Here is a 15163-nt window from a genome sequence, read left to right as displayed (position 1 = left end):
TTTTTTCTTCTTCTTGTGACAGAAACAAGCAACTCAATGTATGAAAACAGGCTCCAAAGCAAGTCATAGTGTTCTTAGAAAAGAAGCCAAAGTCACTCAAATAAGCAGATCTGGCAGCTTCTAGAGCCTGGACCGTGTGCTGTAAAGCAGCAGATTAACTGAAAACCCTATTACGATTAAGGTGTATAAATGTATACATAATGTGAATAAGAGCAGCACACTCCACATAGGTAATTTCAGTTAATGCTTACTCCAAACATGACCTTATTCTGGTCATTTTAACTTAATAAAAATGTTGTTTACATGGCAGTGTCTTATTTGGACCAACATTCAAAACAGGCTTAAACCTGGAATACTGCTGTGCATGTAAATGTGGCCACCGTTGTGTGGCATTATTCAGAATCTGTATATGCCATGTGTGGACTAAAAAAAGAAGGAGCCATTTCCATCCAGTTCAATTAAACCATTTCAGTCTTGTGCATCTGTACCAGTCTGCATTATGCTTTTTACTAGAATCTAGGTTAGCAGCGGGTCCCTGTCCAGGTCCGGGCTCCTGGTGTGCATAACAGACAGACGGCTTCTAAGAGGCTTCATTTACAGCACAGCTTCAAAAAGAAGCAAGCTCCTAATGCTGACAAAATCCATTCTGAAGCAAAGATACAAGAATAGCAATATATAAAAATAGTCTTTACTTACGAAAGAAGTCTTTCTTTGCCAGATTCTTTGCACACAGGACTAGAAAAAGGAAGACAGACTTATGTTAGAACAGGTTAAAAACTGGTTAGATGCAGATAAATTATTCAAAGAAAATTAAGAGAAACACTTTGAGGACATACAGTCAGTTTGAAGTGGAACTTCTTTTACAACTTTTGAAATTTAAGATACAAACATAATGTGATATAAAGCATGAATCTCCACTGTATCCCAGCTATAAGCTTTTCTATACTTTTAAAGATCATTTTAAAATGACAGTTAGTGGCAATATTTCTTAGCAAACTCATTCTATTTCTGGGTATGGTTTGTGTGCCCTCATGGGCCCTTCAAAAAGGCAGGAACACCAGTTAAAAGTTTCTCATTATAAAATATTGATAAGACAAGTACTCTGTCCTGTACGAAGCCAGTCCACAGGGCTTTACTTCACTGACAACATACAATAGCTTTCAACAAAAAGAGAGTAAGGCTTTGTGCCAAATCATAGGCTGACAGAAAAGTCTTCCATGGGACAAAATGGACATCATGTTGTCTGTAGAAAAGTGACAAATAGAAGAAATAAAGGACTGAAATCATTTGTGGATAGAGAATGCAAAGAAAGAGATAACCAACAAATCTTATATGGGTCATCACCTTAAGCAAATCTTACCTTAAATACTGTATACTTGAAAGAACCAGTTTGTGAGATATTTCATTAATAATAAACTAAACCAGTGGATTTATATGTAAAAATGAATTGATGTTTTAGCTAATATTTATTGTGAAGTACTATACAATATCATCTTTGTGCATTTAAGTATTCTAGTAGGCAAACTGCTGATATAGTCAGTAATTTAAGTCAGAAAGTAGGTAAAGTACTCCAACACTCCAAGTCTGAACAATAAAGGCCCAATTGAAGTTTACTTTGTGTGAAGAGGCAAAAACAGATTGGTAGCTACCAGGTTACACTGAGTGTTCTTGGTTCTCCAGTTACCAAACTGTGCTAAGAGGAAGATTAAGGGATTAACTTGCACACGGCTCCACTGTCTCAGCCACAGTTACCACAGAAAGAAAAGCCACCCTCATTGTTATCAATGGCCTCTCATCGACTGTGCCGCCAGGCACAACAGGCTAATGTTACTGATAGTGATAAATACCTTCAAATGGGGCCACAAAGTACACAATCCAGCAATAAGTGAGCTTCTAAAACTTTAACCTGAACGAAATACCAGCAAGATTGGTATGACTCATGGAGGTTCAAAAATCATAAAAAAGAAAAAAAGAGAAAAAACTGACACGAACAAAGTGTGATGTTACACCAGGTTCTAAGTGTAGATTTTCTAAAGAAAACTGTAACACCATCGCCTGTCTAATAAGATGCTGAGACTACAATGACGATTCACGCAAGAGCAGAGTGTTCTGGCTAATCCATTATGATTGTGTGCTTGTGTTAAATGCTCTTTACACAAAAGGTCTGCATCAGTGATTAGCTAATGGACTTCTTATCCATGAAATCTGGGGAAAGCTAAGGCTACGGCTACACGAAAACGAAACGAGGTTTTTTTTGAAAACGGGTTCGAAAATTCTTGCGACCACACGGAAACGCGCTGCTGTCCAGACGAAAACGATGAAACGAGGCAGTACACACGCCACTGTGTCACGCCACGCTGTGAGACAATAGAGAAGTGTTAAAATTGGCTCCCAGCGTCAACGTGTGACTGACGCAAAAACGTTTTAGCTGTAACAATGGAAACGAAACAAGGCCGTTTTCAAACTTTCCCACTCTGGAACCCGTTTTCAAAAACTATCGTTTTGGGGTAGTGGGAACGCCGGCTCCGTGTGGCCGCGACAGTGAAACGATAAGAAAAAGTATCGTTTACAGTGAAAAACGTTTCCGTGTAGCCGCAGCCTAAATCTTCTAAATGGCTCCTTGGATACAAGTGTCATAGAATTTCTGTTTAAACGGTCAGCCAACAAAGCAGCAGCGTGGGCTCCTATAGACAGAGCTGAGTCGTCACAACTAGAGCGAAGAAAACAGATTTATAAAAAGTACAAAGACACAAATGTCAAAATTGTAAGCTGGCTAGTGACAAACGGACTAATCCTCCTTGCAGCTCTATTTCAATCCCCAACGTGAATAAAAAGTCATTTATAATACAAAGTTACAGATTTTTGGGCTGTAACAGTTTGCACTTTTTAGAACAAGAGTGCCTTCAATTATTTTACGTACCCCCACATAACTAAAATCAATTTACAGTAGTGCCACATGAATATGTGTAGATCATCTTGTCCGAGTTGTTTAACAGTATCACTGTCGGCTTTCTCATCAATTGAGTCAAATCTCATACTGCTTCCCCACTGGAAATCCAGCAATAGTTGACCTAATAGCTGCCACGTGAGCAGGCGAGCCATGGTGACCCAGAGCTGGCAGAAGACCAGATTCATTCAGATTGTAACATAGAAAGCTGGGTCAACTGGGAAATAGTAAACCACCAGAAAGCTCTGGGGTGAGGCTGTCATCTGTGTGGTCTCTGGGTCATCTTACACAAAATCAACCCTGATTTTAATAATACAAAAAGGAAAAATACAAAATCTGGATAAACTGCTGAATACTGCAAACGAGAAGTGATGGAGCAAATGACAACCGTGTCTCACCAAAAAAAACATGAATGGTGATTCAACAGAGACGTTACCTCTGACAGTGCTACTGACAGGAAACAGACGGGCCTACATTAAGAATTAAATGTAGTATTCTTTAAATAAGTATCCAAAATGCACCAGGTTACAGGACAGAGCGAGAGTGACTAAATGGAAGTATGTGCATCAGTCTTGCCTTAAGCAGGCAGTGTGAAAAGGGCTTTAAACACCAAACCACGCTTAACAATCTTAAGTGGTTAACACACAAGGATATTGTTTTACCACTGTCTGTTAGCCAAGGGGCGTGGAGACAAACGGTGCCCTGAGGCTGACCCAGACAATATGTCCTTTGACCTTTTTCAGAAGTCAACGGTAAACACCAATCCCTAAGGGAACTGATAGTGGACAATTAAAATCTAAGCATTTATTTAGCGCCAGAACCTTTTAAAAGTGCACGAAAAGTAGCTTTTTTGAAGTCTCAGTGCCTTCGAATCTGTTCTGTCACCAGCAAGGTATAAAATCGGTGCCATTTGATGAGTTTGTGACAATAAAAAGCCAACAGTTAAATGCTTACAAATATTGACCTATCATTACCACTACACAGTAAACTGGATGAATAATTCATTGTTGTGATGAGGGCTTTTATGTGCCAGAACACAGTTAGGTTAAGTCAAAATTTGTTTAAACACAATGTATAAAGGTTCAATCCTTACTTTGTAAAACAAAAACACAGTCCCTGCAATGAGGAGCTGAGATTTAAATCACTCCATAACAATATATGGGGATTATAATTATTGATTGTGGGCAAAGCGAACCCATTTGTATTCATTACAAAGTATACACAGTGAGTCTCTGATGACAAAGTGAGGCCGTTAGAAGAGCTGGAGCTCTGCAGCGTCTCCATCTGTCTGAATAAAAACGTCTGGCTGAAGGTTACTATTAGTTCTGGTCACAAGGTCAAAGGTTGTAAACAGGCATGAGCAGGCAGACTCCAGGGGATTCCTGCTTGTTTTCTCAAGGGAGTCTCAACAAGTTGCCATTTGCATTTGTTGCTTCAAACCCAGCTCACTTTTGTTGGGGGAAAAGGCATGTATAATGAAACAGATGCTTTTATCCCTGAAGCAACAAGATAGCCTAATAGTTGTTGGTGTATATGATACTGAAATTACAATTCCAATGGGAACTTAGGGCGTATTCAGACCAGGAAAGTCCGATAGTTCACTTGCTTTGGTCCGAACCTTTTTTTTTTCCATTTTGGTGCGGTTCGCTTTCAGACTTTACATTTCAGTAAACGGACCAAATAATGTCAACAAAGCCACGCGCCCTGAAGTCGTTCGGCTATTGGTCAGAATCGACACGCGCAACACAAAGTGCTAAGTTCAAAAGTGAATGTAGTCATGGACGCTTTCCGTGCCGTTATTGCTTTTAATATAATCAAAACTATATGTTTTTTTTCAACATTTTGCTATTTTCACAACTGTGTAATTACTATGCTGCTGTACAAGTAATTTATCAACAACGACGACAAAGGGCAAGGCGGCTACGGAGGATAACGCTGATTCGGTCTTTCGTTAGCTTTACCACAGCCGGTCTAGTAATTAGAAGAACGACGCTCTGTTCTGTTACCTAGCAGCAGACAAACGACGGATGCTCCCGAGGTACAAAAAAGCAAAAAGTCTGGGATTAGGTCCGGTCTGCTTTCACACCTCCAAAAGATCCGCACCAGGGTTTGTTTGATCCGGACCGAGTCCGACCTTTCAGCTCGGTCTCGGTCCGCTTGTTTGGTCCGGACCAGAGTTCGGTGGTTTGTATTCAGACCATCCCAAAAGGTCCGAACCAACGAAAATCTGGTCCGTTTGGTCGTTTGGTCCGGACCAAACGAGGTAGGTGTGAATACGCCCTTAAAAAGGATGGTTTCTCTGGAAACTGAACCAAACACTGATAATCAAGTTATTTAACGCGATGCTGTGCTTTAATAAGAGCAGCAGAATAAATCAAAATTGGAGTATACATATATACATATATATATATATATATATATATTTTTTTTTTATGAAGTCGATCACAAAAGGTTGGATTCTCACATTTAATCATGCTGGTATTATTCACTTAATGAAAGAGCTGTGGGAGCTGTGAAAAGTTCAAGCTAATTATCACAAATCATGTATAATTCTGGAAAAATATATAGAATTTTAGGGAAATGACTATGCACTTACTGCTCAATGGTAGCAATGCTAATAAAAATGTTAAAGGGATACGCCACCCCCAGGCCAAATTAAGTGTATCCCCGAGACATAAATAAGTGTGTGGGAGCGTTTTCCTGGCGACCCAGGCATTGTCCGAACTGCTTGGTTTCGCGTAATACCTCCATGCTAGCGTCGCCAATCGAAATATTTCGCCCAACGTGAATTAATTTACTTGATTTACCTTCTAATTACTGTGTGAGTGGTGTACTTTCACATCGAGTGCAAATGATGTGTAAATCAACACGGAAGGCTTGGTTTGCTCATGTCGGTTTGGGAACTAGTTTCCGGTGCTACGTCATGGGGAATCCCCCCCCCCACTGTCCCATCTGTGTTCGAAATAGAGGTTGAGCGGAGTAATATTTCGATCAGCGACGCAAGCATGGAGGTATTACGCGAAACCAAGCAGTGGTCAGTGCTGTGAGATTCGGACAATGCCTGGGTCGCCAGGAAAACGCTCCCACACACTTATTTATGTCTCGGGAATGCGGGGATACACTTAATTTGGCCTGGGGGTGGCGTATCCCTTTAACATCTAAGCAAACTGTGTGAAGACTTTGACATTGTAAAATATTTTCTTGAAAATATCTCACTTGTGGATGAAAATACAAAGAACATGAGCTGTATTCAAGTTCACCAAAGCTTATAATTTGCACTGTCCAGTTCACCCAGTGACCAACATGCTTCTCGCTTCTTGTACTCTGTTATTATCAAACCACAGAGCTAGGCTGTTTTGCTCTACACCAAAGAGTTTGTGGTCAGCAATTCTAGCTGATGACTGTGTGATTGTGCACTGCCAACTCCACATTCAAGAACAGCCATTTTGTTGTCCATTTGCTCAATTACTTATCCAGCGGCACCACAAGGCCAGCACAGTTAGCCCGTGCTGCATCATCATCCTGCTGAGCTTGAATGCTCATAGAAAGAACCCCATTTTGTAGACATGCTTAAGTGTTTGTTTCCAACTGTGCTGGCATTTATACTATGCAAAATTACTTCCATAAATGTTACCAAATATTCTTACGGTCTACACAAAGAGCAGTGTTAAAAGATAATGCACAATACGCTCAGGTTTGACTTCTTATTCCAAAAGAAGAAGGTTCAAGTTCAACAGGTAACCTCCATGAGGGGCAACAACTAGATTTCCTTTTTTATTGCTTAGTTTTTGGCAGACAAATAAAAAAATGTTTAGCTAATCTGTAACAAGATCTCGAGAGGTTATTGGCCTAGCAGTCAATATGGTGAAATAAAAACCGGGACAGAACCTGTAGGTGCTGCATGAAATGCAACCCCATCAGCTCAAGGAAGTAAAATGGAAGTCATGAGCCTCTGTGACATGTTAACCCATTCCAACCTAATGCAACTTATGAATCCATTTCCCCTTCAGGGCTGCTGTGAAACAAAGCTGATCGTCTTTTCTATAGGGACAGCTGCTTGCTTCAGGCATGCAATGACCTAAAAACTGTATACTTGGTTTATTTGCTCACAGTTCTTTGAAAAACCCTGGTTCTTGTTTCTCTAATACCAATAAAAAAAATAAAAAAAACTAGGTGAAAAGTCAAATCAACTTCTATTCTATCACTTAAAATTACCATGACTGAAAACCTACGCAGATATGTGCAGCTATACTGACATTGTTGACATCTTCAAAGAAATATTGTCATAATAAAACACCATCACAACAGGAAGATTAATAAAACTGAGAAAACCGCACACTGTGAAGAATGATTCCTACTTCATTGTAATCTAGGTTTCCAGCTGATGAAATGAATGCACATATGGCCCAAAGCCAGATCGTGAGTCATTTTACCTTTGAACAAACCTCACCTGATGCCAGTCAATGAAGTCTCTGTGCAATGACTCAGATAGCTAAATAAAGCCATTTCCCACAAGGCTTTCGATCGACATACCTTTCCTTTTCAGGGTACAATTTCTGTGTGACGAATCCACAGAACCTGCCCTAGAAGCTATAGCTTGTGTTTTAAAATGTGTTTTATGTACATTTGTTCCAGGTTCCAAGCTTCACATGGTCTGAAAAATAGTTAATTTATAGTTGTGTATACATGCACCATCACTTCTAGATGATACAAGCACAGTAAAAAATAACTTATTTATTTCTTCCCTTTATATTAACAAGCAAATCATTCAGATTTAAAAGAAGAGGCCCCACAACTCCCCAAATGTTTGCTTCTGTTACGACTCCTGCCACAGCTCCATGCTGTCTCATTCATAGTATTGTTCAACAGTTAAACAAAAGACTTCCTTTTCCCCTCCTCTCGCCTCTCTGGCGGGCTCGTTGTCAAGCACAACTACTCTTTGTGTACGTGACCAAGTTTATGTTTCTATGGCAAGTGCACATTGCAAAAGACAATGCTGTGGTATGAATCAGCATTTACAGATCTCCTGAATCAAGACAGTTTGAACTACATTATACTACCTGTTTAGAGCAATTGCTCGCTTTCCCAACCTCCCACCCAGAGGGTCTTCTTCAGTCGAGTGAATGCTTGGGATGCCAATTATGTCATTCAGCTAAAAGGCCAGTGGACTACAGCTGACACTCCCCCTTCTCTCTGTTCCCCGAGGAGACGCAACAATCCAGGGATAGGAATCTGGAGTTAGCATAGTCACTACAGAGAAAGGGGTGAAAAGGTTAGGACCGAATCCATCTGGAGGCAGGAATTTACGGTGGAATGACGAATTGGGGGGGGGGGGGAGTATCAAAAGTCAAATCTGCAGAATACGGACAACAAAAGGGGAGAAAAGACATGGATATGGAAAAGTAGAGAAAGTGAAAGAGTGGGGAAGAAGATCACTTGGACCAGGGAGTGACAGAGATGATATTTACCTGTTGTCTAATGAAAGTTTGACTTTGCTGATCTGTTATTTTCACGTTCCATTTAATCAAAGACATTTCATTATTCAACATGTTATTGGATATTGCTGTTAAATTGTTGTAGCTTGTTTTACTTTTATTAAAGCTTCCATAAACTGTCTTTATAACAGATGCAGAGAGCCCTGCAACCTCAACATGTAGCAGAAACTAGGTTTTTGAAAAAAATGCGTCTATATACCCACTACAATAACATTTAGAAAATGTCCACACAGAAGTTTCTCTTCTAAAGAGATGGAAAATGTCACGTATGTGACGCATCAGACCCTTATATTTATGAGCCTGAAAGGTGTCAAAGAAACCAGTAAGCACAAAGATTAGAAGAGATAAATTAATTTTGTGGTGTGATGTGAAATTATGCATTGGGGAAGACAAACTGGACTACTCTGAAAGACTACTTGTGTTTCTGCATTTAAGTTCCATAAATGCATTTATCTAATTGATCAGTGATGTTTCAGCACCCATTTTCACAAAATATTCTGAATATAGTTGGTAAAAATCAACCCGCAAGTTGCATTTAAACCTCAAGATGCTCTTGTGAGTGAGATGAATCAGGATGTGAACCATAAATATGGCAGATTTTGGTTGTCTTCCGCTCACAAGTTCTCAAACAGATGAATCCAGTGTCAAAAAGGCTTTTCATAGTCTGACTAGAGTAAAAAATAAAAAATAAAAAAAACTGAATCAATAGTGTCTGAAACCGATCATTCTGCCTTCTCGTGCACTAAACGAATGAGCATTTGACTACTCGTATGTAGCCAGTCACCATTTTGCCCAGAACCCACATTATTAGGAGAACCCAAACAGCTTGATCAGTCTCAGGCTTTGTGAAGACCTTGTCCTGCCAGCTCTGTAGTTAACCCATTGAGGCCGGGAAAGCATTGCCGCATTTCTACCTTTAAAGCTGGGGGCGCTGTTGCGTTAATTTACCTTTAAGGCCGGGAAAGCGTACGCGTCTTTTTTCATGTATAAGGTTGTTTTGCACCAATTATTGACCTCTGCGCCAATTAAATGCATTATAATAGACACGTGAGAGTGTCGTCATGTTCCTGGTGTCATTGTTTTGAAGTTAAGTTACATCGGAAAAAAAAAAAAAGAAAGTTAAGTTACATCGACCAAGCATGGAGGACTTTCAGTGGGAAGACATTTCACACGGGAGCGATTCTGAGGAGTTTCTTGGCTTTGGTGATGCTGAAGAACGTGCTGACCCAATTGATGCAGATTTATGGCTAGCACATATGTTTGAGGATGATTTTGAAGGGTTTGAATGTGAGTGGAAGACTGACAATTACCACCGTAATCGACGGAGAGATTTCAACCGCACACCAGGGGTGAAAGTCGGTTTACCTGCAGATGCCACACCGTTGCAGGCATTTAATCATATTTTTACTGAGGAGCTTTGGGCGCATCTCGTTTCCGAGATGAATAGATACAGTGACCAGGTACTTCAGACTCCAGCTCGAGCAAAGATGGCAAGGTGGTCACACGTAACTGTGCCAGAGATGAAAACGTTTATTGGAATGTGTATGGGCATGGGGCTCCTTGTGCTGCCAGTACGAAGAGATTACTGGCGATAAAATAAATATATAATAAATAATTTAAATATAAAATTAAATTTTATTTTATTACTGTTTTCTAATTGAAAATAGCGCTGTTCCTGCACTTGACTTTTTATTTTATTACTGTTTTTTTAATTGAAAATAGTGCCGTTCCTGCACTTTACTTTTTACATTTTCGTGAAGGTGTATGTAAATAAACTCAATTTCCAAAGAAAGCCACAGGTGTAAGCTCTCAAATACTTTTTTAATTTAGTTTCTATCTGCTACAGAGGCTGAGAAATCAATCATTTAGTAGGCGTTGACAAAACTGCTGAATTTCCAGAAAAACTTCAGGTTTTAGGGGGTCTTTCTGAAATCGCCCATAGGTTTTACAGGCATTCTTTTCCAGGTGTCTTAGGCCTTAATGGGTTAAAGGGTGGACAGTGGCCCATGTTTGAATAAAGCAGGTCATTGTCCTGAGATGAATGACCTGATGACATCTGCTGCTTCATATTCTCTCTCTTCGGTTTATTTGTATGTTGCTTTTTATCCTTTAGTCGACATTGTGGATACATCCAAAGACACGTAGTATTAAGATAAATGTAAAAATATTTATCCTAAATATCCACCCTATACACAGCATGTTAACATCTGTTTCCTTAGATGTTGTCTGCATTTAGCATGACACTGTTTTGTCTGAAATATGCCAACATATAGTAAGTTGTACCTTTATCTCCTTTCGGTTTGCTAATCTCTTTTTCAGACGGAAGTCTGGAGCCTTATCAGAAGTCTAATAAATGAATATGTGAGACAAAGAGGTGAGAAACAAGCAACTGTGAAGATGGAGGTGGAAAAGCAATGGAGGACGAGATTTAGCGGCGCCTGCTCGGTTTTTCTGTCTCTGTGACTGTGAATGACATGAAGGGGTCACTTTGGGTTGCGGTAAAAAAAATAAATAATTTCATTTCCTTGTACACATAAATATCCAACTGAGTATGGGAACAGCCTTTTGTTGTCTGCTTAGGGAAGGTGCTGAAAAAAACATCTCAAAGACATTAAGAATATTTAGCTTACATGAACCGCGTTAACCATTGAAAAACTTCTCCTGTGGATGAGGAAAATATAAAGCATTTAGTTCTCCGGCACATGTAGTGAAAAAGTTGCATTACACATTTGCACGTTAATTTCGCTTACGTCACGTCCCTCATCCTGAAATGTAATTGTTGCACATCTCCACATAGCAGTTACGATGCTGATATGATATATCATGCAGCCATAGTGCTGAAGCAAAGACTGAATCATCTCCGTTTACCTGAGGATCTTTGTACTTGGACCTGTTATTCAGAGTTAGTAGATCCTCATCTCCATGATTAAAGCCACTGCATCATTCACATCCTCTGACTGACTTCTTGACCCGCATTTAAAATGAAAACACAGATAGAGAGGGGGGATATGGAATATGAAAGGCGGTGGGTGCGAGTATGCACATGTCTTTGTACAGTGGACACGTTGAGTAGTCTACCAGACACATGGAGGTGGGCAGTCTGACCTCAGGAACAGTAGCCGGAGGAGAGTGAGGGGGAGGAAAGTGTGATCCATAGAGTCTAATCTTCCATCCTCATTCAGTTCCAATGATAGGTTCTGTGGATGCTGCACACTGTCAAAATACATGTAGTACAATGTTTTTAGTTGATCCAATTGTAAGTGGTATATAAACTATTTACGTTTATTAAAGTGAGATCTATACTGTCAATATTTTTATGCAACGTTTCAGACACTTAAGTGATTAAAACTGGATTTATTATCACCCTGAGGGTTCCTGGAACCCCCCCTCACGGACTCCTTAAGAGTCCCCAAACAAATTTAAACAAACATAAAGTACACTGTTGTGGTGAAGGATCGCTACAGGAAGTATGCGAATGTGTGTGCGCACACATATCACAAGCCGAGAACAGATAAAGAAAAAAAATACGCCAAACTGGAGCCACACCGCTAGAGTCGTCTGACAGCTGTCTGGACTAGATCCGGGGGTGAGTGAGGGAGAGGAAGGAAGAGAGAGAAATGACAGAGAGATGAGGAACATCCTGTTAAAAGAAAGAAAGAAAGAGTAAAAAAAGACTAAAGAGAAAACACCAGGAGGGTGTGCAGTTTAAAACTGCAACAATTAGCTAATTGCTACCACTCTGATAATTCATTGTACAGGTCTTTGAATATGAGCATGGAAGACCAAATAAAAAAAAGAAATGGTAAATAACAATTAAGACTGGTATGATCATGAAATTTCATGTGACAAGTAGGTAATTGCAAATAATAGTTTAACAACCACTTTTATACTTTGTCTGTTTTTATGTAGGTGCCATTCAAGTTTGGCAAATTGGGAAGAGGATTTGTACAAATAAGTGTGATCATCTCAAATAATGGGTTACTAAACCATATAAAAAATAAAAACTATATAATAAAAATACTGGTTAGTTACTCACTTGGAGAGTTAAAAATTCAGGCATCGTGTCTGTAGACCGATACTCCGCTTTTTTCTATGTTCAAAATTAGTTTTGTTTGTTTAAAAGAGTCGGCGCTTTACCCCCTTAATAATTCCCTGTGGCTGTCAGAAATATCATGCTGTAGCCACAGGAAAACAGAGGGGTGATATTTCTCTTCCATAATCTGCAGGAAAATCCTCTTGAACCACTTGGAAAGTTTAATGTATTCTGCATATTGAAGCCCACCTTCTCTCCAGTCAAAGGCTATTATGCAACACCAAGGTGTTCAGTCTTTCCATTTCCCTGCTCAGAAGTACAATACCACCAAGTTCAAAAGTAATTTGAAAAGCAGATTAAACTAAAGGTTCTCTAACAACAGAAGAGGAGAAGGGTTTTACAGGTTATTTTGAAGAATAGGCTAGATCAAAAGCAGTGCAGTGGCTTTGTACAGACATAACCAAAAATGGGATATTTCGCTCGAGGCATAATCATTCTTGTGCATATCTTGTTGTTATAGGTTAGCGTTGTTTTTGTTTGTTTTTTAAATTTCCTTTCTTCGTGAGCTTATTTCATGTGCCATATTTTTGCTGACAGTGCCTAAAATGCCTTGAGTGCCTCAATTTGTCATTTTCAGTGGAAATGATTTATCTAATCATTCTGGTCTGATCTTGAGTTGAGGTTTTTTTTTTTTGGAAGAGGAATACAACAAACCATAGTGAATAAAGCTTAATCTGCTTGGACTCAGGAAACTGAGCAGCGTTTGGTTAAACTTCAAGACGAACGTGTGAAGATGAACTCTTAGATTCATCGCTCGGAGCCGCTTGTATCCTACTGTAACATGAATGACGGCAGAGGGAGCAGTCTGTATGACAGCAGAAGCTGCTTTACAGAGATCAGTCAGATGAGTCGGGGGTTACGTCTGGCATAATGAAATATTGAGTGTGACGCCCTGCTGCTGATCCTTTGTGTAGTGTGAACCCACTGAGACTTCCAAACTCCCGATCACAACACAAGCACACCTCGCTGTGTGCACAACAATCTGATGATGCTGAAAACTGTGTAGCCTAACCTTTGCTTAAGCATTACCCCTGTAGCAACTCTAAAGCTGTACTTGAGCCACTATTGGCAAGATAAACCCTGGACTGATTACTGCACTGGTTTATCGCCTGCATAATATTGCAGATTAAATAAAGACAGCTTTGTCAGTAACGGCACTGCTGAGTCACGGGGATTCTAGACAACACTTAATTCGTCTATTTGAATTGTTCAATTTAAGAATAGAGACAAAGTCAGCAGGTCGTTAGGAGTGTCACAACATAGATTCCAAAACATGACTGTGTGCTACATTCCTAAACATTAAGCAATAAATCCATTAAGACGAGAAAATTCTGGACATGGCAATAAAGATAACAGTATTTCTGCGTTCCAGCAGTGACACAGCTAAAAATTCACAGAGCACACGCAAGTAGCTTTTCTGCAGAAACTTGGTTCCCATTCTCTCCCAAGCATCCAGAAGCCTGCAGCCTCCCCGCAGATAAAAGATTACGATAAAACAACAGTTAAATGTAGATTAAAGATTTAAAAAATGCAGCATACCCTGCTCTACCTTTATTTTCACTCTATAGTTTAGAAACAATTGCTTTTTTTTATTTTTTATAAATCATCAACATCAAACTACACGCATATCTATAAAGAACAATAGTTACAGTGATTACTTCATGCTTTAGAATATGTTTTCAAAATGTGTCACAATTCTTTCGTGACTACCGTTGTCTGCTATACATCCCTTTCAGATTCACCAATACCAGAAATGATAAATATCGCTGAACCAGTTGCAGCGTGAACTGGATAAACATTTCCATACGATGACAAACGACATGTGATCGCTAAATGAGTGTACTGAACCTGTGTAGTGTGTGCGGTCAACTGAGATATACGCCAGCGATGCAGACTAAACAGAGCTGGAGGAAGTTTGGGTACAAAGCTCTGTGCTGAACTACAAAATCGAACCACAACACAGTGACCCCAGGCGCTAGAGGTAAGATCAAGCAGACATGCAGACATGCAGCTAAAGACACGTACCGAAGCACCATCTCTTTCCTTCTCTTTCTTTTATTTCATTTATTGAATAATTTAGCTCAAGGTTCACAGGGAACTGGCTCAGCCAAGTTGATAACTGCAAACAAAACCAAATTTGTTAACTAAACCCCTTATTCTTGACACACAAGCTGCATTTTACATAGTGGCCTCGATGTATTATATGAACTAACTACAAGAACAATTCATAAAACAGTCTTGGACCCAAGTTAATCAGTTACCTCTTGTCCTGCTTACAAAGAGACAAAAACAAATCGAATCAGCCATGTAACCTCCTTGATGTCACCTCCTAGTTCACACTTAGTGACTACTTTTGCTTTATAAACCCATAATTGGAGATAAACAAATAAGGCATTGCTGTTAATGCACAGGAGTCTTTCTTGTTGGGCTTCTCACATAGTGAACTACAGTTGCGAATATCATCCTTTAATTTAAGATTATTCTGAACTAAGAATTTTCCTTTCTACCAGCACTTTTAATAACCTAGAGGAGTAAAAACTGTCTGAAAATGTATCTTTTTACTTTTCATAATCCTTTATGAAGTAATGTAGTTGCATCCGCATGTTTATATATCACTAAAATAACACA

At 39.5% G+C, this 15163-nt stretch overlaps 1 protein-coding gene across 2 annotated transcripts in view; it reads right to left on the bottom strand.

Moving 5' to 3' along the window:
- The window catches only part of LOC142378914 (E3 ubiquitin-protein ligase SMURF2-like), a 55523-nt gene that overhangs the window by 35058 nt on the left and 5302 nt on the right, over positions 1 to 15163 (bottom strand). For both annotated transcript variants that reach the window (XM_075463896.1, XM_075463897.1), the window contains exon 2: positions 697 to 735. In XM_075463896.1, the coding sequence (XP_075320011.1) occupies positions 697 to 735 (39 nt within the window). The remainder of the gene's footprint in view (positions 1 to 696; positions 736 to 15163) is intronic.

Source organism: Odontesthes bonariensis, chromosome 4 (genome assembly GCF_027942865.1).
Source record: "Odontesthes bonariensis isolate fOdoBon6 chromosome 4, fOdoBon6.hap1, whole genome shotgun sequence".
Taxonomy (NCBI): Eukaryota; Metazoa; Chordata; class Actinopteri; order Atheriniformes; family Atherinopsidae; genus Odontesthes; species Odontesthes bonariensis.
Note: the sequence above shows the minus strand (reverse complement) of the source record. Positions and strands in the feature narration are given on the sequence as shown.